The sequence below is a fragment of the Gymnoscopelus microlampas genome (genome assembly GCF_963454915.1).
Source record: "Gymnoscopelus microlampas genome assembly, chromosome: 4".
Lineage (NCBI taxonomy): Eukaryota > Metazoa > Chordata > Actinopteri > Myctophiformes > Myctophidae > Gymnoscopelus > Gymnoscopelus microlampas.
In genome coordinates this window covers 5,043,744-5,068,317 of record NC_139941.1, presented here as the reverse complement: position 1 = coordinate 5,068,317, position 24,574 = coordinate 5,043,744, and the positions used below count along the sequence as shown (strand labels likewise).

The following is a 24,574-nucleotide window of genomic DNA, read 5'->3' as shown; positions in this document are numbered from 1 at the left end:
TGAAAAATAAGAAATAATTACTGTAAATACAATGCACATGAAATAATAAATGCAAAATATAAATGCTTTACATATATTTTTTAACACTTGTGAATATTGTTTTTACTTTCTTAGTGCCTTTTTATGAATTGGGTTTTTAAACAGTTTTTTAACAAATGCAGTCTCATATGAAATGCAAATATAATAGACTGAATTTTAGCAGCATTTAAACTGTTTCTATCAATCTACATTTCTCAATAAACAAATCACATTCGTTTTTAAAACAACAATCATGTTGCTTTAACTTGAGGACATCAAACAAACAATTGACATTGAACTAGAACGCACGTTGTAACGTGCGCTACAAATGGCAAGTTTTATGGCTCTTAAACAAACAAACAGTTCGTCTCTCACCGGCTGCCTCTCCAGCTTTTTATGGCTGCACCAGTGCTGCTTGATGTTCTGCGCGACGTTGCTGTTGCAGGACGCACATTTGTTTGTTTGATACTTATGGAGGAGTGTGGAGGATTCTCCTCCTTCTCCCTTCTCTTCCACTGTGGTTTGGTTTACAGGCTCCTTTCGGGTGTGGTGCTTTATAGTGTAGCGACGCTGATTAGTGATTGGGGAATGATTTCAGACAGCTGCCACTCTGTCAATCAGCCTGACTTTTTTAACCCTGTGATATCCAGTGAGGATTTCCCAAGTTGACTTCACACCTCCCACTCGACCTTCCAGTGGAACCACATGGGAGGTCGCACGTTACAAAGGTAAACTTGGGTCTGACAGTTCGTTCTGCTCTTCAGCGGGAAGCAAGACGACCAGTCGCCTGACGTCTCTGTGAAGAACTGTCGCTGGGATCTCTTCTTTGAGTTTTTTAGATATTTGGTGATTTGCTTTTGCTGTGGTAGGCCTTGTGGCAGGAACAGGGTAGCTTGGGAAGGTTCTGACGTTGACATCCCTCACAATTCCTTTGCTGTCTGAGTTGACACTGACCACTCTTGCAATCCTGAACTGACCCCTGAGGGCGTTTTGGTCTGCAATCCAGACGATGTCTCTGACTGCGACATTTCTCTTGGCTGTATGCCACTTGTTCCTTACGAATAGGTTAGGACCAGCAAGTTGACTCCAGTGCCTCCAGAACTTGTTAACTTGCGCTTGCATTTCTTTAAGCCTTTTGTAGGGATAATCACTGAAGTCGAAAGTTCTGACATCTCCACTCTGCGATGCTCGTCCGAGCAGTAGACAGTTAGGAGTGATGAATTGAACGCTGTCTTCTCGGCTCTGTGTCCTAGCGTCAATTGGTCTCTCATTCGCAAGATTAGCTGCCATGTAGAGAGTTGTTTGGAATTCACTCCAACTTAGCCCCGACTCTCCTCCCAGACTCTGCAGTGCTCTCTTGACGATGCGCACAGCAGCTTCTGCGGCACCGTTCCGGTGTGGAGAATCGGCTGGATGAATTTTCCATGTCCATTCTGTGCCATTCTTGGCAGCTCTCTCTTCTAGGGTAGCTTTGTCAAGATTGGCAAGGAATTGGTACTGATCTTCTAAGACTGGCTTAGCCCCTACGAAGTTGGTACCTGGATCTGACCAGATCTTCTTTGGATGACCTCGTAGTGCTGTGAACCTCTGGTAGGCAAACAGGAAACTTTCAGTGGATTGAGAGTTCACTAGCTCTGTGTGAATAGCTCTGGATGCCATGCAACAAAACACAACTCCCCAAACCTTCAGTGACACTCTTTTTTTAACATCATCCTTGACGTGGTAAGGTCCAAAGAGGTCTACTGTTGTGTATTTGAAGGGGGCAGCTGGTTCTGTCCTCTCTGGAGGTAGATCACCCATTATTTGCTGGCATCTTTTTGCTTTTGTTTTTCTGCAGAGTATACAGCCTTCAACCACTTTCTGAGCAGTTCTCCGACCCTTCACGACCCATGCTCTTCTTCTCATCTTGAGCAAGGTTCCAGCCACTCCATCGTGGTTCTCCTCGTGTGCTTCTCGTGCTAACAGTGTTGACACCCAGGCTTCATAAGGCAAGATAGGGACAGCAACTTTATCTTCACTGAAGATCTGCATGCGACCCCCACAGACCAACAAGCCAGTTTCTTGGTCTCTGTAGACTGCCAGCCTGTCTGTGGTTGTGCTTGGGAAGGATGCACCTTGCTGTTCCGCAAGAAAGATGTCTCTTAGGGCGTCTTCTCGCTCTTTCACTGAGATTACTTGTGAAGACGACACTGCCTCCCACTTTGGACTGTTTGCAGTTTGCTGTTTCCCTCCAATGAACATCTTTGCTGCTCTCCAAATCCAAGCAACTGTCTTGATGAGTCGGCTTAGGTTGCTGAACCGCTTGACGTTCACGAGGTTTAGGACAGCTGATCCTGCTGGTGGCCATTTTGGTTGGGTTTGGGTTATAGTTGGTTCCTGATCCTGCTTTAGTTCTGATTGCTTTTGTGTGTTGGCATCCTTTGGATCTGATGGCACTTGTGCCTTGGCCTTTGCTCTGGTTAGTGCAGCAGCAAACGCTTTCTTTTGCAATCTGTTGACATTGTCTCTGGCAGCTGTCACCAACTCTTTGGCAGAATTAATTGGCCATTCATCCACTGGTAATTTCAAGAATGTTGGTCCGTTTTGCCATTCTGAACTTTCATCCAGGTCTTGAGGACTGGCCCCTCTGGTTATGATGTCAGCAATATTAAGCGGACCAGGAATCCACCACCAGTCTTGGATGGCTGTTGTGTTCTGGATCTCTCCGATTCTGTTCGCGAAGAAAGTCTGATAACCATAGCTCTCTCTATGGATTGCACCGAGGACTGTTTGGCTATCGATGATATGGAACCACTTTTCAACTTGGATCTTGCTGTGCTGCTCGAAGTACTTTTTGAGACGTGAGGAAAACACGGCTCCGCACATCTCTGCCTTAACAGCATCACCTTTGTGGTCTAAAGGAGTTAGTTTCGCCTTGGACTCCACCAGAGTGACGAATGGGCCCTGGTCGGTGTTCCACCGGAGGTACATCACTGCGCCGTAGGCATGCTCGCTTCCATCCGAGAATGTTATTGCCCAAGGTTCTCCAGTGAAGCTTGGAGGCGTTATTGCCCTGGTGAATGTAACCTGCCCGAGTTGCACATACTCTTCGAAGAGTCGGATAGCATCTTCTCTGAGGCTGTCTGACAATGCTGTATCCCAGGTGTCTTTGACAGGGCAGCTGTCGCTCTTTGCCTCCTGGAATGCTCTCCGCACAAGGATGGCACCCTTCTGCTTGGCAGGAGTTACCAGGCCAACTGGATCATATAAGCCTGAGACTTGACTCAGGAGGTTCCTTCTTGTCAAAGGGTTTGGGGTTTGCGCTCTTACTTGGTCTAGTAGAAGGTCTTGGCCAAGTCGCATCTTCATCTTTCTCTTTGAGAAGTTAATGGATGACATGATATGGAGTTTATCTTCTTCCACGAGGTAGCCTAGACCAAGCGCTTTGTTATCTTCATCCCTCATTTGATTCGGGAGGACCATGTTGTTAACTTTGGTCTTTTTAGGTTCGTTGTCGTTCCCCTTCCTCCCACTTTGGCCTGAAAAGACCCAAGGCTTCAACAGGAAACCTCCAGCTTTCAGGATTTGCTCCACGTTTGTTGTGATGGTTCTCAGCTTCTCGAGGTCGTTGTGAGACGTGAGGATGTCGTCAACGTAACTGTCCTTTTGTAGTACCTCTCGCTCCTCTTCAAGGTGGGCGAAAGAAGGTAGGTTGGCTGTTTCTCGCATTGCGAGCTGTGCGATGCATCCTGCAGGCTTGTCACCAATGTTGACTCTGGTGATGGCGTACTCCTCCAACTCTTTGTCCTCAGAATCTCGCCAGAGGAACCTGTGGAGATGCATCTCTCTATCTTCCAACCATACAGAGTTGTACATTTTTCTGATGTCCCCTAATGCAGCGTTGGTTCCCGCTCTGAACCTCAGGAGGACAGCACGTATCTGGTTAAGAACGTCTGGACCTTTCATCAGCAGGTCGTTCATGCTGGTGCCTCTGAACTTTTGACTGCTATTCCAGACGAGTCTTACTGGGGTTGTTGTAGAGTGTGGGTTTGGTGCAATAAGGTGACTCACAAACCATACTGGTCCTTTCCAGGTGATGATCTGCTCTTTAGTCAGCTTGATTGCAGCTCCTCTGTCGACCATATCATGAACTTGAGCTTTGTATGCAGACTTCCATTCTGGTGCTTTGGCTAGCTGCTTCTCCGTTCTCCGGAATGTTGCTTCAACTGCACCTCTGTTGTTCGGCAGTGAGGCTGGATCCTCTAGCCAGGGATACTTCGCATGCCAATGTGGTTCTCTGCTGTGATCATCGCTCATGACATAGGTGAGTCCATCCTTTACCACCTCAAGCTCCCTTTCCTCCGCAAGGGTCATTTCTTTACCACCGGGTTGGCAGTTTCCGCACCGGCAGCCTCCACATCTGGGCTCGCATGCTGCGCCAATGCTGTCCCATTTCCACCATTTCAGGAAACTCTCTTTGCTGGTCGAAGCAGTTGATCCCTGTATATCAGCTACTTCTTTGCTTGAGGGGTTTTGTTCTGGAATGGGGTTAGTGAGCTCTTCATATGTCACAGCTGCTGCTCTCATTGATCTTGCAAAGTGTGTCTTTGACATGTGGGCTGACACTTCAATCTCCTCAAACAGTTTGGTGTGGGTTCCTCCAACTGTTTTCCCGAGTGGTCCGTCCCACAGTACGAGGTTTCCCACGACTCTGATCCTCTGAGGAGCTAGCTGGCCTTCTCTGTGGCTGATGAGAAGCTCGACTTCTTTGGGCCTCACAAGCTCATCAAGAGGTACGTCGGGGAAGAATGGCTGCAGTTGCTCAGGTGTCACACTTTTGTGGACGTCTGCAATGTTGTCAAGCCCATAGCAAACCAATTGATGTGCTCTCAGTGTGCCCTTGGGGGTGGATACACGGATTTTGAGAAGATATCGCTTTGTCTTTACTTGGACCTTCATTCCGCCAACTCCGTGTACAATGAGCATGATATCTTCACTCTTGAGATCCAGGCGGCTCGCCGCTCTGTGAGTGATGTAATTTGTGTCAGATGCTAAGTCGATGAGTGTTCCGATTTTCTGTCCGGCGTTAGCTGTGGCGACGAGTAGCATCATGATCACTGGAAGCTCTTGCATTCCACTCTTTTCAAGTAGACTTTGGTCATTTGAGGTGTTGAAGACTCTGGAGGCAACATTTGAGAAAGCCTCCCTAAACTGCTTTGCTAGGTCTGGTGGGAGATTTTTGATGAACTCTTCTTGACCCTCTGTGTACTTCTTTTTGCCTTTATCCTTTTCAGATCTGTCAGACCTCTTTGCAACAGATTTGGGACAGAGGTAGAAGTGATGCTCAGGAGCCTCTTCATCTTTGCAGTCTTGGTTTTTGCATAGAAAGCCGGGCTTGCAAGATGACTGGTTGTCGTGAACCTCAAGGCATCTTGTACAGGCACCCAGCTTTCTTACTGAAGCCTTCTTTTCTGCTGTGTTCAGAGCCCTGAACTGCTTGCAGAAGTAGAGCTTTTTCTTGTGTTTGGCATCGCCGCAGACTACACAGCCTTGGTCATCAGCTGACTTTGTAGACTTGGTTCTGGCACTTTTCTGCTCAATTCTGGTGTCTCTCCAACTTGGCTTACTTGGTTTACTTGGCTCCTCATCTCGTAGCTGCTCAAGCTCCTCGTAGATAGTCTCTTGCTGCTTGAGAAATGCCAAGAGATAATCAAACCTTCTATCTGGTGTCACACCATTTCTTGGATCAGCTACATAAACAAGCCACTCTTTCTTAAGGGATTCAGGGAGTTTACTCTCTATTGATTTTGTTACGAGAGGATTCTTTATGGCGCCTGTGTCTCCAAGGTCACTCAGGTCTCCGAGTGCTTTCTCCACGGCTTGAATCAACTCGACAATTTTTCTTGGTTGGCTACTTCTGACAGATGGCATCTTCTGCAGGTCTTCCACTATTTCAATGGCAATAGCCGTCCGATTGCCATAGCGGTTCTCCAAGACACGGAGAATGTCATCTGCAGTGTTATAAGTAGTGAGGCGAAAGTCTTTCGTGATTTTGTCATCGAGACTGTCTAGCAACTGTATCTTTTTCACTTCTTTGGAACCAGTTGGTTCTCCCTGTTTTTGAAGCGACTCCCAGTCTCTTCTCCACCTGTGAAAATCACGCTTGTAGCCAGAGAATCTGGGGAGAGCTGTTGGTTTCAGCCTAATGGTTGGGGTAAAGGTGGCATGACTGGCAGTGTTCGTTGCTCCTGACCTTGTGTCTTCCTGTCGTCTTGCCATGATGAACTCAGCCTTTCTGGAGATCAGACTGGTTGCTTGGCGTTCGATCCCTTTCAACCGACTGCGGAACTCCCTCTGGTCTTCCACCGGAACCCACTGCTGCCACTTGCAATGAGCTCCCTTTGCGGTCTCCACCAGTGACTTCAGATGGTTGAGCATGAATTCGTAGGCCTCCTGGTTGCCATCTGGACGTACTCGAGCGACACGCTCACACTCAGCTTCTGCTAGTTCCACAGCTGTGCACAGTTCATCATCTCCAAACTTTTTCCAAAGCATGTCTCTAAGTAGCTCTCCAACTTCCTTCAGCTTTAAGTCACATTCATTTGTGGTCTTTGCTATATCGGCTTTTTGCTGTTCGGTCAGCTCGACTGACTCCTCTGACTCCTCGTCTTTCAGCTCCGCCTCCTTTGATGCAATGACCTCCGCCATGACTTCGTCATTGGTTTCCATGACTTTTTCGGCTCCCATTGAGAGTTTATTGAAGCTATCTTGGAGCTGGTCTTCTGACATGCCGTCGTGAGTTCTGATGATACTGTTAGCTAGTCGAGTGAAGGATCTTTTTGCTGCAGTCCGCTCACTTTTGAGCTGCTCAACTGTTTTCCTGACTGTGGGATCAGTCATGTTGGATTTGGGTCCCCGGCTGTTTGCCGTATTTAATATTTTCCAGGTCACTGTTTTCACTGTTCCAGCTTACAGTCCCGGTTTTTCACTGTCAAGCTCTTTAGTATGTTTGCAGTTTCCCCCGCTTGAAAGGGATGGTACAGTCCATAGGAGGTTTTAACTGGGTTTCACTCATACAATGACCACAACTTTGGTTTTCCTTTTAGTTCTTCTTTACTTTAGTTTTTGTTGTTTCAGTACAGCTTATGCAGGTAGTGTATAGTTGTTGTATGGTATAGCAAGGTAAGTATAGGTGAAAAACCTTTAAATGAAAAATAAGAAATAATTACTGTAAATACAATTCACATGAAATAATAAATGCAAAATATAAATGCTTTACATATATTTTTTAACACTTGTGAATATTGTTTTTACTTTCTTAGTGCCTTTTTATGAATTGGGTTTTTAAACAGTTTTTTAACAAATGCAGTCTCATATGAAATGCAAATATAATAGACTGAATTTTAGCAGCATTTAAACTGTTTCTATCAATCTACATTTCTCAATAAACAAATCACATTCGTTTTTAAAACAACAATCATGTTGCTTTAACTTGAGGACATCAAACAAACAATTGACATTGAACTAGAACGCACGTTGTAACGTGCGCTACAAATGGCAAGTTTTATGGCTCTTAAACAAACAAACAGTTCGTCTCTCACCGGCTGCCTCTCCAGCTTTTTATGGCTGCACCAGTGCTGCTTGATGTTCTGCGCGACGTTGCTGTTGCAGGACGCACATTTGTTTGTTTGATACTTATGGAGGAGTGTGGAGGATTCTCCTCCTTCTCCCTTCTCTTCCACTGTGGTTTGGTTTACAGGCTCCTTTCGGGTGTGGTGCTTTATAGTGTAGCGACGCTGATTAGTGATTGGGGAATGATTTCAGACAGCTGCCACTCTGTCAATCAGCCTGACTTTTTTAACCCTGTGATATCCAGTGAGGATTTCCCAAGTTGACTTCACAGTGTAAAATAAGGGGTATAGTCCACCGAAAGTCCACCCCCCCCACCTTCTGAGAGCCTGTGACGTCCCTGGATTTCTTATTTATCGAAGTGAATGTCTCTTTTTGTCTCTTATTGTAGGCTGCTACAGCTAGACTACATTTCATATTTCATATGGACTATAGCTGACATCTCGCCTATACTGTGTTAGAACAGCATTTTAGGTTTGTCGGGTCCATAAAATAATGGGTGTTTTTTTCATAATTGTAAGAAGCCAAAGTAAAAATAAAAAAACATTGATTAATTGAGCAGTCCTACTTTGATCACTGCCCTCACAGAGGTCAAACATTAGTTGTAACATGGGGATGTATTTTGGGTCACAACTCAGTGTTTTAACTCCACTTCTTTGCACCATGTGCTTCCTCTGTTTTACCATTAAACCATTTCTACAACTCATCATGACACATCAAAGTCTGTACGGCCCTATAGTAATCACTCTGTCTGTGCATGGTTGCAGGAACATGAATAACAGATTGGCTACTTTAACCTTATTCACTTAAGGCCATTATATGCATCGCAGAGTCCATCTTTTGACACATTTCCATGTGTAGTCTTAACTCATTCAGTGCTAATTGACGTGTAACACGTCCATTGTTTCCGAAGCCCAGAGTGGCAATGACGTGTAACACGTCGTCACGTCCAAACAGTGTTTTCAGTGTTTACGCTAGATGGCGCTGTTCCCCAACCTGTGATCTACCATTTCACTCTCAGGCACACAAAGAAACAGGAGATCACATGATCGCAAAATCTCAGTCACCATTCGCTTCCTTGTTATTCGATTTGGGAAACCGTCTGTATCTTGCCTCCCTTGTTTTCCTCTGAATTTTTGGCCAGACATGCTATTTAGAAACGATCAGGGATCGATCATACCGGAGATAAATATTCTGTGACTACTTGAAAAGGTAAGAATAATGAGAGATCGCACTATTGGCCATTATTTATTTACTTGAAACAGAATGAGTTAAGCATGATTCCCTAATTTGAATCCTATAATCTTTGCACCCAAAATTCATATGTTGGAGAGTTGGGCTTAGGCCATTTTGCCTTTAGCATATGCAAATATTATTGTTATTCTTGACACCATTAGGTCTCCAGTTATTAAAGTCCTTATTCAATTGCTTCATTTCAGACCAGTGTGTGGAGTCCAGACTGCAGGTGAAGATGAACTCTCCAGACTCAGCCAGGGACATTTCTATTAAACAGGAGGAACCTGAAGACCACCCACACCTCAGTAAGTATTGTCACTATACGAGAATCTTGGCAAAAAATATAACGACAATGATAATATCTGGATATGCATAGCCATCATTAAATATCCCTCAATATTCCTTTTTTGTTTTATTCTCATTACAATATCCAAAAGCACGTCCTCTTTTCCACAAATGCAATACAAAAGAAAAACTGCACCAAATTGTAAAATTTTCTACAGAGTGGCCGTAGACCAAAGCATCTAGAACAGGGTTTGTCTGTCACACGGCTCAAGCCGCTAAGTGCATGACGTCATGAAACAGAAGTACATGAAATTCTGACATGCCTGGTAAAAGTTTGGTAGTAGGTGAAAACTATGAAAACTGATTTCATGGTGTAACATAATCTTAACAGATCTTTGAGAAGCTTTTTAGAAGCTTCTTGATTTGAGGTGTAACCACTTCAACCCTAGCATCCCTTTGCTGGCGGGGGGGGGGGGGTGGATTTGAAAAAATACTGATCTACAAACTCAAGAGATTTGGTGTAGAGGGAAAAGAGAAAGGATAAGTACAGAGTCGACCCTGCTCAACATTAGTATTAGTTAAAGGGCAAGACCACTTTGGTAACTACACAACCCAAACCTCTACCAAAGTGGTCTTGCCCTTTAACTACGCATTTTGTTCACACTTTCAGAGAATATCTGTGGTCGTAATGGGGACATAGTTTAAAATAGATGCCAAAAAATATATAAATGTATTATTGTTGAGAATTTTTCCAATCTGAATCACTTCCTGTCAAACAAAAAAATAATAATAACATAATATGTACATAATATACATAATATAGGTAGCCTTGAGAACCAATTATTCCCGAGCCATGTGGCCCATAGGGCAGGAGTTTATCTCCTGTTTCTGTGGCGTGAGGTGGCTTGATGTACACAGACTTACCCCAATCCAACTCTTGATGCTGAATGTCAAGTGGGGAGACATTGCGTCCTATTTATTGTCTTTGGTATGACCCGGCCGGGGTATTGAACCCTGACCTCCCAATCTCAGGGCGGACACTTTAACCATGCCAATTAGCTGGGTTTTCTAATCGGCGGGTACTAACCAATTTTAACTTATTATATTAAACACTTGTCAAGTAGTCTTTAAACAGCTATGATTCATCAGCCTATGCTAGATACTAGAGGACAGTGTCACTCAATCTGAACAAAGAAGATGGCCAAATGGTGCGTTATTGATGATGTCATAAACAGTACATTAAATGTTTCCAAAAACATTTGAGGTGAGAAATAGACAATGCAGTAACATACAATTGATTCAGCACTGCCTTGAAAATGGGTGAAGTAGTCCTTTAAGTGGTTAACAACATTCAAATAAGTATATCTTCTTCAACTATTTCCAGATTTCAGTGAATGGCACGTCACTTGAAAGCTTAGTCTGAACTTTAATAATATGTAAAAAACAAACAAACTGAATAATATAATGACCATGACTTGCAGCGCAAGTTGGCAGCATGCACAAGAAATGTGGCGCTGATCGGTACAGTGGTTTGTGAAATTAGCCCCAGACACACAGACAGATTCACAGACTCATTTCTAGACATACTGTACAGGGCCTGGTCATGAAAATAAGTGTACATACATTTTAAACTACGACCCATTAACTTTCACCAGACATGTCAAGCTTTTGTGTTTGGAGGTGCTTCTGTTTCATAACGTCATGCACTTAGTGGCATGAGCTATGATTGGTCTACTTTGGAGGTGACATACATACATACTGTATATGCAGACAAATCCAGTTGTATATAGCTTGGCCTACAGCCTCACTTACTCCCAAATCAGAGCTCACATATTAATTGATTGATTTAATACTTTATCAGTCAAACAAGGTAAACTGCATGGAGGTACAGTAAAACATTTAGGCTAAAAGGATAAAACAAAGAGCTTTATGAATTCAAATTAAATATAACAAAATATATTGATTCAGGTTACTTTTTAAAATATGTATTTTGCTATAATCTTGCTAACACTTTCGAGCCTGCTTTAGAGTTTACAGAACCACCTGTAACAACCTGTACTTATTTAGTAACTGTTTTGTCAGTCTTAGTAGGTAATAGCTATGTACATGGAAGATAGAACAATAGATATACATTTTAGGTGTTCACTATCATGTTATTTTTCTACTCCTAGCCATCCTGCACATGGTTGTGTGTAAAGAGGAGGATTCTCCTAAACAGAAGAGGAGCCCCAGTCTGCTCCAGGAGGAACCAGGGCCTCCACACATTAAAGAGGAACAGGAGGAGATACTTCAAAGACCAGAGGAACCTGATGGATCAATGTTGACATTACTAGCAGTGAAAAGTGAAGTTGATGATGAACACATCTCTTCACACTGCTCTGAAGTTGAAGTTGAGCTTGATTCTGACACTGAAGTCACTGAAGACAGTGATGATTGGGAGGAGACCAGTGGAGGTCAGTCAGTGATAAACACAGGGACAGGAACTACATGTGTGGGAAAACTGGGAGTTGGAAAACCTTTCCACTGTAAACTGTGCGACAAGAGTTTCATTCGGTCATCTGGACTGAAGACAAATCAGTGTATCCACACTGGAGAAAAACCTTTCCAGTGTGAACATTGTGACAAGAGCTTCACTTGGTCATCTGGACTGAAGACACATCAGCGTATCCACACTGGAGAAAAACCTTACCACTGTAAACATTGTGACAAGAGTTACAGTCAGTCAGGGCACCTGAAGGTACACCAGCGTGTCCACACAGGAGAAAAACCTTTCCACTGTGAATTTTGCGACAATAGTTTCAGTAATTCATCTATTCTAAAGAAACACCAGCGTGTCCACACTGGAGAAAAACCTTTCCACTGTAAACATTGTGACAAGAGTTTTAGTGAGTCAGGTAACCTGAAGAAACACCAGCGTATCCACACTGGAGAAAAACCTCCCCACAGTAAACAATGCGACAAGAGTTTCATTCAGTCATATTACCTGAAGACACACCAGAGTGTCCACACTGGAGAAAAGCCTTTCCATTGTAAATATTGTGACCAGAGTTTCAGTTGTTCAGGTGACCTAAAGAAACACCAGCGTATCCACACTGGAGAAAAGCCTTTCCATTGTAAATATTGTGACAAGAGTTTCAGTTGTTCAGATCACCTAAAGAAACACCAGCGTATCCACACTGGAGAAAAACCTTTCCATTGTAAACATTGTGACAAGAGTTTCAGTCGGTCATATGATCTGAAGACACACGAGCGTATCCACACTGGAGAAAAACCTTTCCACTGTAAATATTGTGACAAGAGTTTCAGTGAGTCAGGTTTCCTGAAGAAACACCAGCGTGTTCACACTGGAGAAAAACTTTACCAATGTAAAATTTGTAAGAAGGGTTTTACTTCTTCAAGTTCTCTGAAGACACACCAGCGTATCCACACAGAAAAACCTTTCCACTGTAAACTGTGTAACATTAGTTTCACTAATTCAGATCACTTGAAAAGGCACCAGTGTATTCACAACATGGGGGGACAAAAACTTTCGAATATAAAGTAGCTCACTGGGAATATCAAATTAAACACCGGTGTTGGTAGGAAGGTGGATAGAAAAGCAGAAATGTTTTGTATATTCATACTGCTCCTGTCAACAAAAGTCTCTGTTAGGATTGGTCTTTTGGAAACATTCCCAGTTCTTTTTTTTCTCAATCTAAATCCATTCATATTTATTTATTTTTTATAGCCAGAGGATGCAAATATAGTCTATGGTCAGACAATAAGGACTTGTCCGGGGCATGTTAGAAAACCGTCTGCCTATTCTGAATCTCATAACCTGAACAGGGTTCTAGACTGCCACCAAAATGAGTTTGCATTTCACCTGATTGCATTTGTGCAAGTGCTTGATTATTAGGTTGGTCTTTCACTGTTTCAGTTTTCTTGTGCATTTACTGGAGTTTCATACGTTGATGAAATGTTCTTAAATTACAGTCCTTTTCTTGGTGCGATACAACTTTATAAAGAGTCACGTCATTACAAGAAAATCACTGTTACACACAAGACAAACATTGATTTTCTGATCAAGTTTTTGAATTGGGTTGAAAAATGTGCATTTAGAACTTTTGATTTGATCAGGTAGTGGAGTGCGAGGATACAGTTCACACACGCAGACACAAACTGTTGACGGAATCGTGTGCAAAAAATGAAGGATAGACAAACTGGCATGCGAGTCAATGTAATGTGCTGTTAGCTTGTAGCGATCTGTAAGGTCTTAGATGATGTCATTTGCAGGCACTGCAGACTCTCAGAGCCCTATTTTTTTGTCACTTTGACTCGCCGAGTCATAGTGACATGGTCGTGGTCCGGCCTAAAAAAAAAACATTTTGAAATAATGAAATTAGTTTATCTACATTGATATATTTTGAGCATGTAGATTGGTTATTTTCACTATTGTTTTATTTTTTTTAAATTAAATAATATAAGGGACATGGTGGTGTGCAAGAATTGGCCCTCAGACTTAAAGGGACAGTACTGCACCAGTTCTACCAGTGGAAAAGTTAGTATGGAGTCATGTCTGATCCGAAATGACTACTGATTTGATTGGTTCAGTTTCTGCCATATTGCATGTACCTGTACATGCTTACCTTATTTTAATCTACAATTAAATATAATGAATTCATTATTGATGTAATATAGATAATACATATGTTATGTAGTGTTTTACACATGACCAACAGGCAATGGATTTGAGAAGTATTTTTTTATTTTATTTTTTGGTGAGAAATGTATGCACTGCACCACTGGCAACGGTACCCTAGACAGAGCCAGGAGGAATTTGGATGGGACAAGTAGATTAAAGAAGTACTTGTAGGAAAAAGAAAAACCTTCATGTCCGACTCACAGTCCTATGAAAAAATTGTTGTTATTCACTATAAATGGCTAACTATGTACAGTATATTGTACAATCGTTTTTTCTTGCTGTGTTTCATTACACCCAATGGGAGGCACAATTTCAGTTATTTTACTTATTAAATATCGGTTAACTTAGGGGAGAAAATTCATGTATTTTTATGAATTATGCCAGTATTATTATTTTTTTTACAATTAATGTTATGGCTATGATCACTATCACGTTATATTACATTATTAGAGTGTTATTTGATATTAAATTAAAGCCTATGCAAAGCACTATAACACACACACACACACACACACACACACACACACACACACACACACACACACACACACACACACACACACACACTAGAAGAAAGGAACACAGAGCAAGTAATTCAATTCAATTTTATTAAAGTGTCAAATCACAACAAGTTGTCTCAAGACACTTTACATGTAGAGAAGAGACCCGACAGTCCCACCCTGAGCAAGCAATTTTGCGACAGTGGCAACGAAAAACTACGAACTAAACTAAACAGGAAGGAACAAGTAGATGCGTCCTCAGAAGTATATACATTTATTAATATACCAATGGCGCCAGGTCTGCAGACAGGACTGATGAAATAGGATTGTGGGTCTGCTTTTATAACTACTTGTGGCCCTACACCTTAGAACACCATAATATGAAATCTCATGATTAGTTAAAGACCATTTTAGGTCAGCCTGACCCAGCGCAATTCATCCATTACAATCTATCAGTTAGAGGTAAAGTAAGTGTCTTGTCAGGGACACTTTGACACATTGCTGAAGCCTGGAATCAGACCTCTGGCTTCTCAGTCAGGCTCTCTAACCATTCAGCTATGGCCGCCCCTAATGTGTACAATGACATGACTATAATAGAGATAAACAGGGATTACATTATTGATAATTAAATTACATGTATTAGTTGAATGAAGTGCTTTATTCCTAGATGGATGTTCTCTTGTCTACAGGTCAGGAAGGTCACATAGTACTGTTACTGTATATAAGCAATGGACAGTACCCGAGAGCAACAGTAGGGGGCAGCGATACACCAACTGGCGTCTAGACAAAGTGTTCGTCAGAAGAAGAACATACCCACAATCCAGTAGTGAAAACAACATGGTGTGTTGACTGACTGTTGTTGACACTTTAAAATACAATAGATTTATATAAAAGTAAAATACAAAGAAAGGTAAAACGTGTCGTTTCTAAACAGTGTCGTCGTTAAGCAGCAGGAGGACGTTTGTTAGCAGCTCAACCACTGAAACACAGCAGGTAAAGATCAACTCATTCATGTTGTTTCATCTATTTATAACATTTAAGATGAACGGATCGTGTCTTGTTTAATCTTTGTCTTTATTAACATAATTTAAGTTGGAACATAAATCTAATTAGTCTTAGCTGTTAGCTTGTTATAAAGTGATCACAAACACAAACAATAGCTCCATAGTAGCTTCATAGTATCCCAGATTGTCCTGGAATGTCACCAGTAAAGCCTGTATTTCTCCAAACATGTACAAATGCAAAATATAAGAAGATTACCCGCTTGCCTCAAATGTTAACTTGGTGTCCGTTGTGTTAATTGTGCAATGTATTAGTCCATATTATTTAACAAGGAAGTGTTTTAATAACCTTTGTGGACGATTCTGTCGGAAGTTATCAATGGGCGTTAGTGAGGGGGCGCATCCGGTGAAAGCCGGAATTACACTCAATGTAATCAAAAAGTAAACGAGGAGAAATAATGGCGTTCGGCCACAAACGGGATTAAAACACTTCTTTGTTAAAGAATATGGAGTAATACATTGCACAAACAGGCCGAACACCGAGTTAACATTTGGGGCAACCGGGTAAGCACCTTTTATAATTTGTATTTGTACATGTTTGGAGAAATACAGGCTTTGGAGCTTAAATTCCAGGGGAATCTGGGGGGGGGGGGGGGTGGTAGCTAAGACTCGTAGAGATACAATTGTCAAAATTGTTTAAATACGTCTACGAGAGTTTTTGATTGATTGCTTGAATAATTTATTTAGAAAAGACACAAAAACAGTACATGGAAGTACAATTCACAATACAAGGTCCTTTAAAATGGATCGCTCATAAAAGCACAATGGCTTATATTGTATTTAAAATGAGATCCCACGACATAAGAAAACAGACAGATATACACTACTATGCTGAACGTCATGCAATCACCTTACAGGTTACTGGTATGACTATGAAAAACAAGAAATATGTACAATAAACGAGAGTCTTTATCTAATATAGCTCCGAATACCAGTCATTTCGCCCATTTCACAGTTCGCCCAAAAAGTCGGACATTTCGCCCAGACATTTCGCCCATTTCGCGGACATTTCGCCCGCTACAGTTAATAATATATAGTGAAGCTAGCTGGCCGTTTGTGTGAGAGAATGAGAGAGGGTTAGGGTTAGATAAAAGCTCTCTCTCTCTCTCTCTCTCTCTGTGTGTGTGTGTGTGTGTGTGTGTGTGTGTGTGTGTGTGTGTGTGTGTGTGTGTGTGTGTGTGTGTGTGTGTGTGTGAGAGACGCAGTCAGTGGGGCAAATGCAGTCCCCACGAAAAATATTTACGATTCTGTCCCTATCGGTACATAACTCGGACGGCGCGTAGTCGACTAGCAGACCATCGGCTGGTCGTTGCGGGCACTCGCGCCTCGAGGCGCTCGGGCGCAACTCCTCAGCCTCAAGGTCTGCTGAGTCGGCGCGCCTCCGTCATGGTCCAAAACTATACTTTATCGGCGAAAAAAAGTAGTCCGCGGATGACTGAAAATTCCCCTCTTAAATAAAGCCATTTATAATGAATCTCGCACAACTGATTGATTATATATTTATAATGAATGTCGGGCGAAATGTCTGGGGGTGGGCGAAATGTCTGGGCGGGGGTGAGCGAAATGTCTGGGCGAAATGTCTGGGGGTGGGCGAAATGTCCGCTCAAAAACACGGGCGAAATGGATTTAGGGCGAAATGTCTGGTTACCATCCTTAGCAGCAGCAGCAGCAGGACATTACATTGTTTTGTAGCATGTTGTTGTTGATGTCACTGTTATCATTGTAACCCTATAGTTACATCAGTGTTTTATAGCATCAGTGGTTAATCTCCATAATAAGCAACAAGGTGTAAACTTATCTTGTAAACCAGTAGGATCTTTACTCTGTCCACAGTAATGTTAATGTGATTGTCAAGTGAAGTTAGAGCTCCATGTCTTCGTGCACCAGACATTGAATCCTTACCAATTAAGCATTTGTCATGCTGTATGTAGTGTGTCAGGCCAAGAATGACCATACAGGTAATGCATGGCATTGAAAATAGTTTCCCTGTCTTGTTCATGGGCTGCACATTAACAGTTTAGCTCCAAACCCATTAACTATATACATGCTGTAGTAATATAATGTAGTTGTCTGTTTTCTTAAACAACAACCTGAAGGTTAAAGGTTCTATGACATTCATTTTCACTTTTTATTTTTTTAATGTTTTTTGGGGGGTTTTATGACCTCAATTACACCCCAAAAAAATCTGAACTTTGAACATTCAGTGAATTTTCTGTGGTCTGGGGTTTTCTGAATAATTAGCCTGAAAAGTAATCTGAGCTTGGCACTTGGGCAGTGAAGTCACAGGCCATTAATCCCGCCCACTCTCCTCCTCGCCCCTCCCCTCCCCTATCCTTTCCTTGGGGGGGGGGGGGGGGGGGGGGGGGGGGCAAAGCAGAGGCGATGATTGACAGGCAAAATCCCTCAACAGCGACACCCGCAGGCAAAGATTTCTTTTTTCATTGCAGTTGAAAAGGCTTTAGAAATGTGAGAGAAAAACACCTGCCATGGATCAATGGAGTGGATTTTTTTGTTAAAACGTTTTATACACGTTTGAAGGACCATGACAAAGACTTTTAATGTGTGGTAAAACTGAACGTCATGAAACCTTTAATACTGCAAGAACCATGTTGTACTTGTTCATCCCATTATCTTCCAGTTCAAAGTCAAAGTTGTAAAAAATAAATCAAAAAAAGGCTGATCTAGCTCACAATGTGTCTCATCGCATGAATGCATTATTAGTCAATACCTTGTAGATCTGCTATTCTCAGATCACCTACGTATATAGGGTAGGTTTAAACTGGTTACACTGATTTTCAATCTGGGAACCCATCGCCAAATAAAAAAGGAAAAACAGCGCCCTCTGCTGTTTTTTACTATTTCACTTAGCTCTGGGGGGAGCAAAATGGAGCAGCCGTGCGCAAGGAAACCAGGGTTTTGGTCTGCCTTCACTTCAGCCTTTCACTTCCGGTGGTGCAACTATGTTTTCATTCCCACTAACAATATTTCTACACGGAACACTAACACCACTTCTCCCAGAGAACATGGATTGTTTTGGTTATAAGCCCACTTGTTTCTATGATGAAAGAGCAAGTTAAAATGTGAATATCTTTCCGTAGTTTTGTCTGCTCCGAGGACGCTATTGTTAAAGGAGTTTCGGTTTGTTTCTAGTGGGGAAGGATCGGCAGACACGTAAATCCCGCCCACTACATTTGATTGGGTAAAGCGCGGTCTGCTTCCTGATCTGAAGGCACGCCCACTTGTAGGCCAGTGCGTACGCGATATGACGAACCCCCCCGACAGATTCAAGCGGAGAGCAGAATCTGTTCTTGAGAGATTACATTGATTTTGATGCCATACCTTTTGCAGGGGGACCCCCCCGGAACCCTCTCAAGAACCCAGCTGGGGTCCCCGGAAGGCAGTTTGACAGCCACTGTTCTAGACCCTTTTGTAAACAACTGTGCAGAGCCATGGGCTGTCCTTTCATGAGGAGGGGGTGGGGGGCTAGGATAGGTGGGTGGTCATATAGGAGGAGGGGGAGGGACTGGGTCAGGTAGGTGGTGCTAAGGGGCAAACTGTTATACTATTTGATGAACTGGTGGGTGGTACTACACATGGAAATATAATTTTAACAGTTACTGTACAGTATTTAGAAAAACGTCCTTCCTAATCCTGTATTAAAATGACTAATGGGAGGACGGGCCGGCCAGCCGGCGGGTAGACCAACCTCTGACGTCACTCTGACTCCATATACCATATACCATAACCATATAAGGAGTTCCCAATGCAACTACGCCCAAATATGGAGTGTGTTGTCTAACCTCAATGTGTCGTCATGGCATCAGCCACAAACTAATCTGTCAGCACCAGAGCCATATAAGGAGAGTTGCGACACCTCCGTTAACTTCTTCGGACCAGTTTACGGAATTACGGAGTCTATGAGCGTTTGTCACTATTTAGAGTTTACATGAACCATGTGACCGTTGCTTTTTCTGCCCCCTAGTTGACGTAACTGTCCAATAGAAGAATCTGGTCAGTGGTCAGCACCATATATGGGCACAAAATAGGGCATCCCCATATATGGGCATATACTGATGACATGCAGCGATCTCCACAGTATGGGCATAAAAGGGACAAGGACTGACAGATACAGAGAGCCACAGAGCCGACCGCTATGCCCCTATATGGACATATGCATATATGGGACAGACCGTCTTCAAACTCGGCACGCGCAGCAGCAAGGACTCGAGGGAGTGTGGTGCCCGCCGTCGAGTTCTTCGGATATTCAGTTGTCCAGCAGCACCGCCGATCCAACCGATATGCCCATATATGGGTATTCCAAAATATGGCATATACTGATGACATGAGGGATCTCCATATATGGGCACAAAAGGGACACAGACAGACGAGTACAACGGTTGTTCTGACAAACCCCCAACACTATGACTCAGATATATTGGTCGGATGGGCAGTGTGACATAGGTGTAAGTGGCCTGAATCTCTAGTATAATAATAATAATACCCAATGACTATGTTTTTATGGGGAAAAGAGCCATGGAACCCCATCTTTAAAGTCCTTATTCAATTCCTTCATTTCAGGCCAGTGTGTGGAGTCCAGACTGCAGGTGAAGATGAACTCTCCAGACTCAGCCAGGGCTATCTCTATTAAACAGGAACCGGAAGACCACCCACACCTCGGTACGTTTCATATGCTCGCTCTTTCTTGAATGTTTTTTTTTTCTTTTCTTTTTTCTGTTGTAGGGCTGTCACTATATCTAATTTTACTGAGAAATAATCATGACAAAATATATCATGACAATGATAATATCCTGATGATTAAACAAAAAAATTGTTCATTTTCTCTGGTTGCAGAAACATGAACAACAGATTGGCTACTTTCACCTTATTCACTTTAAACCATTATTTGAATCGTAGGAGTCCATCTTTTGTCACATTCTTCCTTGTGTAATCTTAAATTACCAATGATTTCTTCCATAATATATGAATCCTACAATCTTTGCACCCAAGATTAATATGCTGGAGTGTTGGGCTTAGGCCATTTTGCCTTTACCTTCTGCAAATATTATTGTTATTCTTGACACCACTAGATCTCCAGTTATTAAAGTCCTTATTCAATTCCTTCATGTCAGACCAGTGTGTGGAGTCCAGACTGCAGGTGAAGATGAACTCTCCAGACTCAGCCAGGGACATTTCTATTAAGCAGGAGGAACCTGAAGAACACCCACTCAGTAAGTTTCATGTGCTTTTTATTTCTGTCATTTTGTTCTGTTCTGTTGTAGAACTGCAACAATATCTAATTCTCACTGTACAATAACCATTGCAAAAATATCTTGACACTGATAATAATAAACCATAACGAAATAGCATAACCAAAAGGCACATCTCTTTTGAGTTGCATTTACTCAAAAGAGATGTGCCTTTTGGTTATGCTATTTCGCTACACTAATAGAAAAACTGCACCATATATCTTCACATTGTACATAGTACATTCTATCAAGTGGAAAAATACTTCCTTGATCAGCGTGCAGAAATTTGGCGCTGATCGTCAAAACGGTTTGTGAGATTCGTCCCAGACACGCAGACAGACAGATTCGCTGACTCACAGACCTATTTCCAGACGTACAGAGCCACGCCATATAAACTATTTTACATAGATTTTAAACTACGACCCAACTTTCACCTGACATTTCAAGCTTTCATGTGTGGAGATGTTTCTGTTTCATGATGTCCTGCACTTAACGGCATGCGATGTGATTGGTCTACTTTTGAGGGTAAATTCATACTGTACATACATAAAGACAAACCCTGTTCTATACGAAACGCATTAGTGTTCTCTATGAATAGAAGAGCGTGCATTTGAGCCCGTCTTGCATCTATTATTTTGGAGAGCCGCTTTTTCCACTTTGGTGGTATTTTTTTTAATGCACCTGTTCTATATGGCTTGGCCTAAGGCCAAATTTCCTCTTTCGGGAACCAATAACACAGCAAAGATAACACACAAGCCCTTGTAGACGCACAGTCAGAAACTGAGCCATTTTGGGAGTTTCTGTATACCTGAGAGTGTACAAAATTGAACCAAATGGTCCCTTACGTGTCCATTTGGTTCCATTTGTACACTCCAGAGTTAAATTAACGCTAGAGGGGTCTTATATCTACAGTATGAGTACAAATTGGGTCCCTGGGCAGTAGACTATATCTGTGTTAGGGTTAGGATGGAAACATGGCGGATGGAAATGTTTATTTACACTTCAGGAATCCAGTGTTTACTATCATGTTATTTTTCTGCTCCTAGACATCCTGCACATGGTTGTGTGTAAAGAGGAGGATTCTCCTGAACAGGAGAGGAGCCCCAGTCTGCTCCAGGAGGAACCAGAGCCTCCACACATTAAAGAGGAACAGGAGGATATACTTCAAAGACCAGAGGAGCCTGATGGGTCAATGTTGACATTACTAGCAGTGAAAAGATGATGATGATGATGAAGACATCTCTTCACACTGTTCTGAAGTTGAAGTTGAGCTTGATTCTGACACTGAAGTCACTGAAGACAGTGATGATTGGGAGGAGACCAGTGGAGGTCAGTCGGTGATAAACACAGGGACAGGAACTACATGTGTGGGAAAACTTGAAGTTGGAAAACCTTTCCACTGTAAACTTTGTGACAAGAGTTTCGTTCAGTCATCTGGACAGAAGACACATCAGTGTATCCACACTGGAGAAAAACCTTTCCAATGTGAACATTGTGACAAGAGTTTCAGTTGGTCATCTGGACTGAAGACACATCAGCGTATCCACACTGGAGAAAAACCTTACCACTGTAAACATTGTGAAAAGAGTTACAGTCGGTCAGAGCACCTGAAGATACACCAGCGTGTCCACACAGGAGAAAAGCCTTTCCACTGTGAACTTTGCGACAAGAGTTTCATTAATTCATCTGATCTAAAGAAACACCAGCGTGTCCACACTGTAGAAAAACCTTTCCACTGTAAATTTTGCGACAAGAGTTTTAGGCGGTCATCTGGACTGAAGACACATCAGCGTATCCACACTGGAGAAAAACCTTTCCAGTGTGAACATTGTGACAAGAGTTTCATTAATTCATCTAACCTAAAGAAACACCAGCGTGTCCACACTGGAGAAAAACCTTTCCACTGTAAACTTTGCGACAAGAGTTTCAGTCGGTCAGAGAACTTGAAGACACACCAGCGTGTCCACACAGGAGAAAAACCTTTCCACTCTTGACACATTGTTAACAGTTTGAGAAGAGTTTCAGCCAGTTAAGTGCTCTGAAAAGACATCAGTGCATTCACACCAAAAGGGGAAAAAAGAAAAAACGTTCCAATATAAATTACCTCACTGGGAGGATCAAATTAAACAGCTGTATGTTGTCAGGGAGTTGGATAGAGAGGCAAAAATATTAATATTTATACTGATCCTGTCAACATCAACAGAAGTGTTCATTAGGACTCAGCTTATCAGTGTATTATAACAGTAACTTTTACCTATAGGTATTGTAAATTATTTTGGTGTTATTACTATAAATTACCATGTAAACCATATCAATTGTATAAGGTAGAACTGTTTTACTAGAATGTTATAGTTTTTGAGCGGTGTAGCCGCTCCTATAAGTGGGTTTGGGACTCATGCTATTTCTTTGTACTGTGATTGGCTGACCCTATTCACACCCTTTGCTCTGTACTGTGATTGGCTAGCGAGACGAATGATGGCTGTACTGTGATTGGCTGACCTTATTCACACCCTTTGCTCTGTTCTGTGATTGGCTAGCGAGACGCATGATGAAATTAATAACCTATAAATAGCACCACACACTTAAAAAAAAAATACTTTTTTGTTTAAGTGTACCTCCTAGACAGGGCCAGGAGGAATTTGAATGGGACAAGTAGATTAAAGAAGTACTTGTGGGAAAAAGAAAAACCTTAATGTCAGACTCACAGTCCTATGTATTGCAAATTATTGTTGTGTTGTTCACTTATTCACTTATTCATACTATAAGTGAATAAAACATCACATGGATGCACCTGGGACGTATCTTCAGTGTTGTAGCCTGGGGTCATAGGATGTCTCGGGTCTCGCAACATGCACCCTCGCCCAGGTGACCCAGCCAGGGTTGATCAAGCCCCGACTTACGTCCCAGGTAGCTACCCACGGTCAGTCCTAAATAGGGAAAGACAGGGCCACTCAATACGCTTGTATTCTATTCTATTCTATTCTATTCTATTCTATTCTATTCTATTCTATTCTATTCTATTCTATTCTTCTATTCTTGTCCGAAACTACTCTGCCAGGAATGGGGGAGAGGAGAGGTTCTGGCACGTGGAGGGACTAGGCTCTGTGGATGGCCTCCTGGCCGGGTGCCTCCTCCGTCTCACCAGGTCCAGGACCTGAGCGTTGCACCAGACTCCCCCGCTCCAAACATTTCATTCTGGTGTGATGGCGTCTTGGCCCGTGGTGGTACTGCAGGCTCCCTTTGCGGCTTGGTTGAATGGCCCTCCTAAAGGCCTCACCGTGGATTTGTTGATTTGCTATAAACTATATACAGTATATGGTAGAGTATATGGTACAACCGTTTTTTCTAGAATTCCGCAGTTTTGATATGATTGAATTTTATCTTGCTGTGTTTCATAACACCCAATGGGAGGCACAATTTCAGTTATTTTATTTATTAAATATTGGTTAACTGACGGGAGAAAACGCGTATTTTAATGAATTATGACTTTTTACAATTAAGTTTCACATGTTCACATCACATGATTACAGATGTTAAAGGGGCTACACCATGAATTTCATTTTTTTTTAGGTTTTTAGTATTTTTTGGGCTCCCCAGTGTCTCTTGTACCCAACAAAAATATATTTTTTAACATTCAGTCATTCATGCTCATTTCATGGATTTCCTGAATGGGCGTGTATGAACAGGCCATTTCAGAATGGCTGTGCAAGTGATGTCACTTGCACTGATTTTGCATTGACGATGGCCAGACAGAATTGCTCAGTAGCTCCCCCCTGCCCAATAGGACGTTTTGGTATTGCAGCTGAAAAAGCTTGGAATGACAGACAGTCAGATTGTGAGAAAAAATATCTGGATGTTTTTTAGGCTTACAACCTGTTTAAAACGTATTAGGGGGCAATATTTATATATAATATATATTTTTTAAATTCATGGTGTAGC

At 42.3% G+C, this 24,574-nt stretch overlaps 2 protein-coding genes across 2 annotated transcripts in view; both read left to right on the top strand.

The window, feature by feature from the left end:
• LOC311044352 (uncharacterized protein) overlaps nucleotides 1-24,574 on the top strand; it is a 202,793-nt gene that overhangs the window by 70,649 nt on the left and 107,570 nt on the right. The gene's annotated exons all lie outside the window — the stretch shown is intronic.
• On the top strand, nucleotides 7,695-21,857 carry LOC311043165 (uncharacterized protein; the record flags this gene model as incomplete). The annotated part of the gene is made up of 4 exons (XM_084054349.1): nucleotides 7,695-7,767; nucleotides 9,066-9,167; nucleotides 20,519-20,617; nucleotides 21,682-21,857. 4 exons carry the CDS (start codon nucleotides 7,695-7,697, stop codon nucleotides 21,855-21,857), a joined length of 450 nt encoding a protein of 149 aa, XP_083910475.1.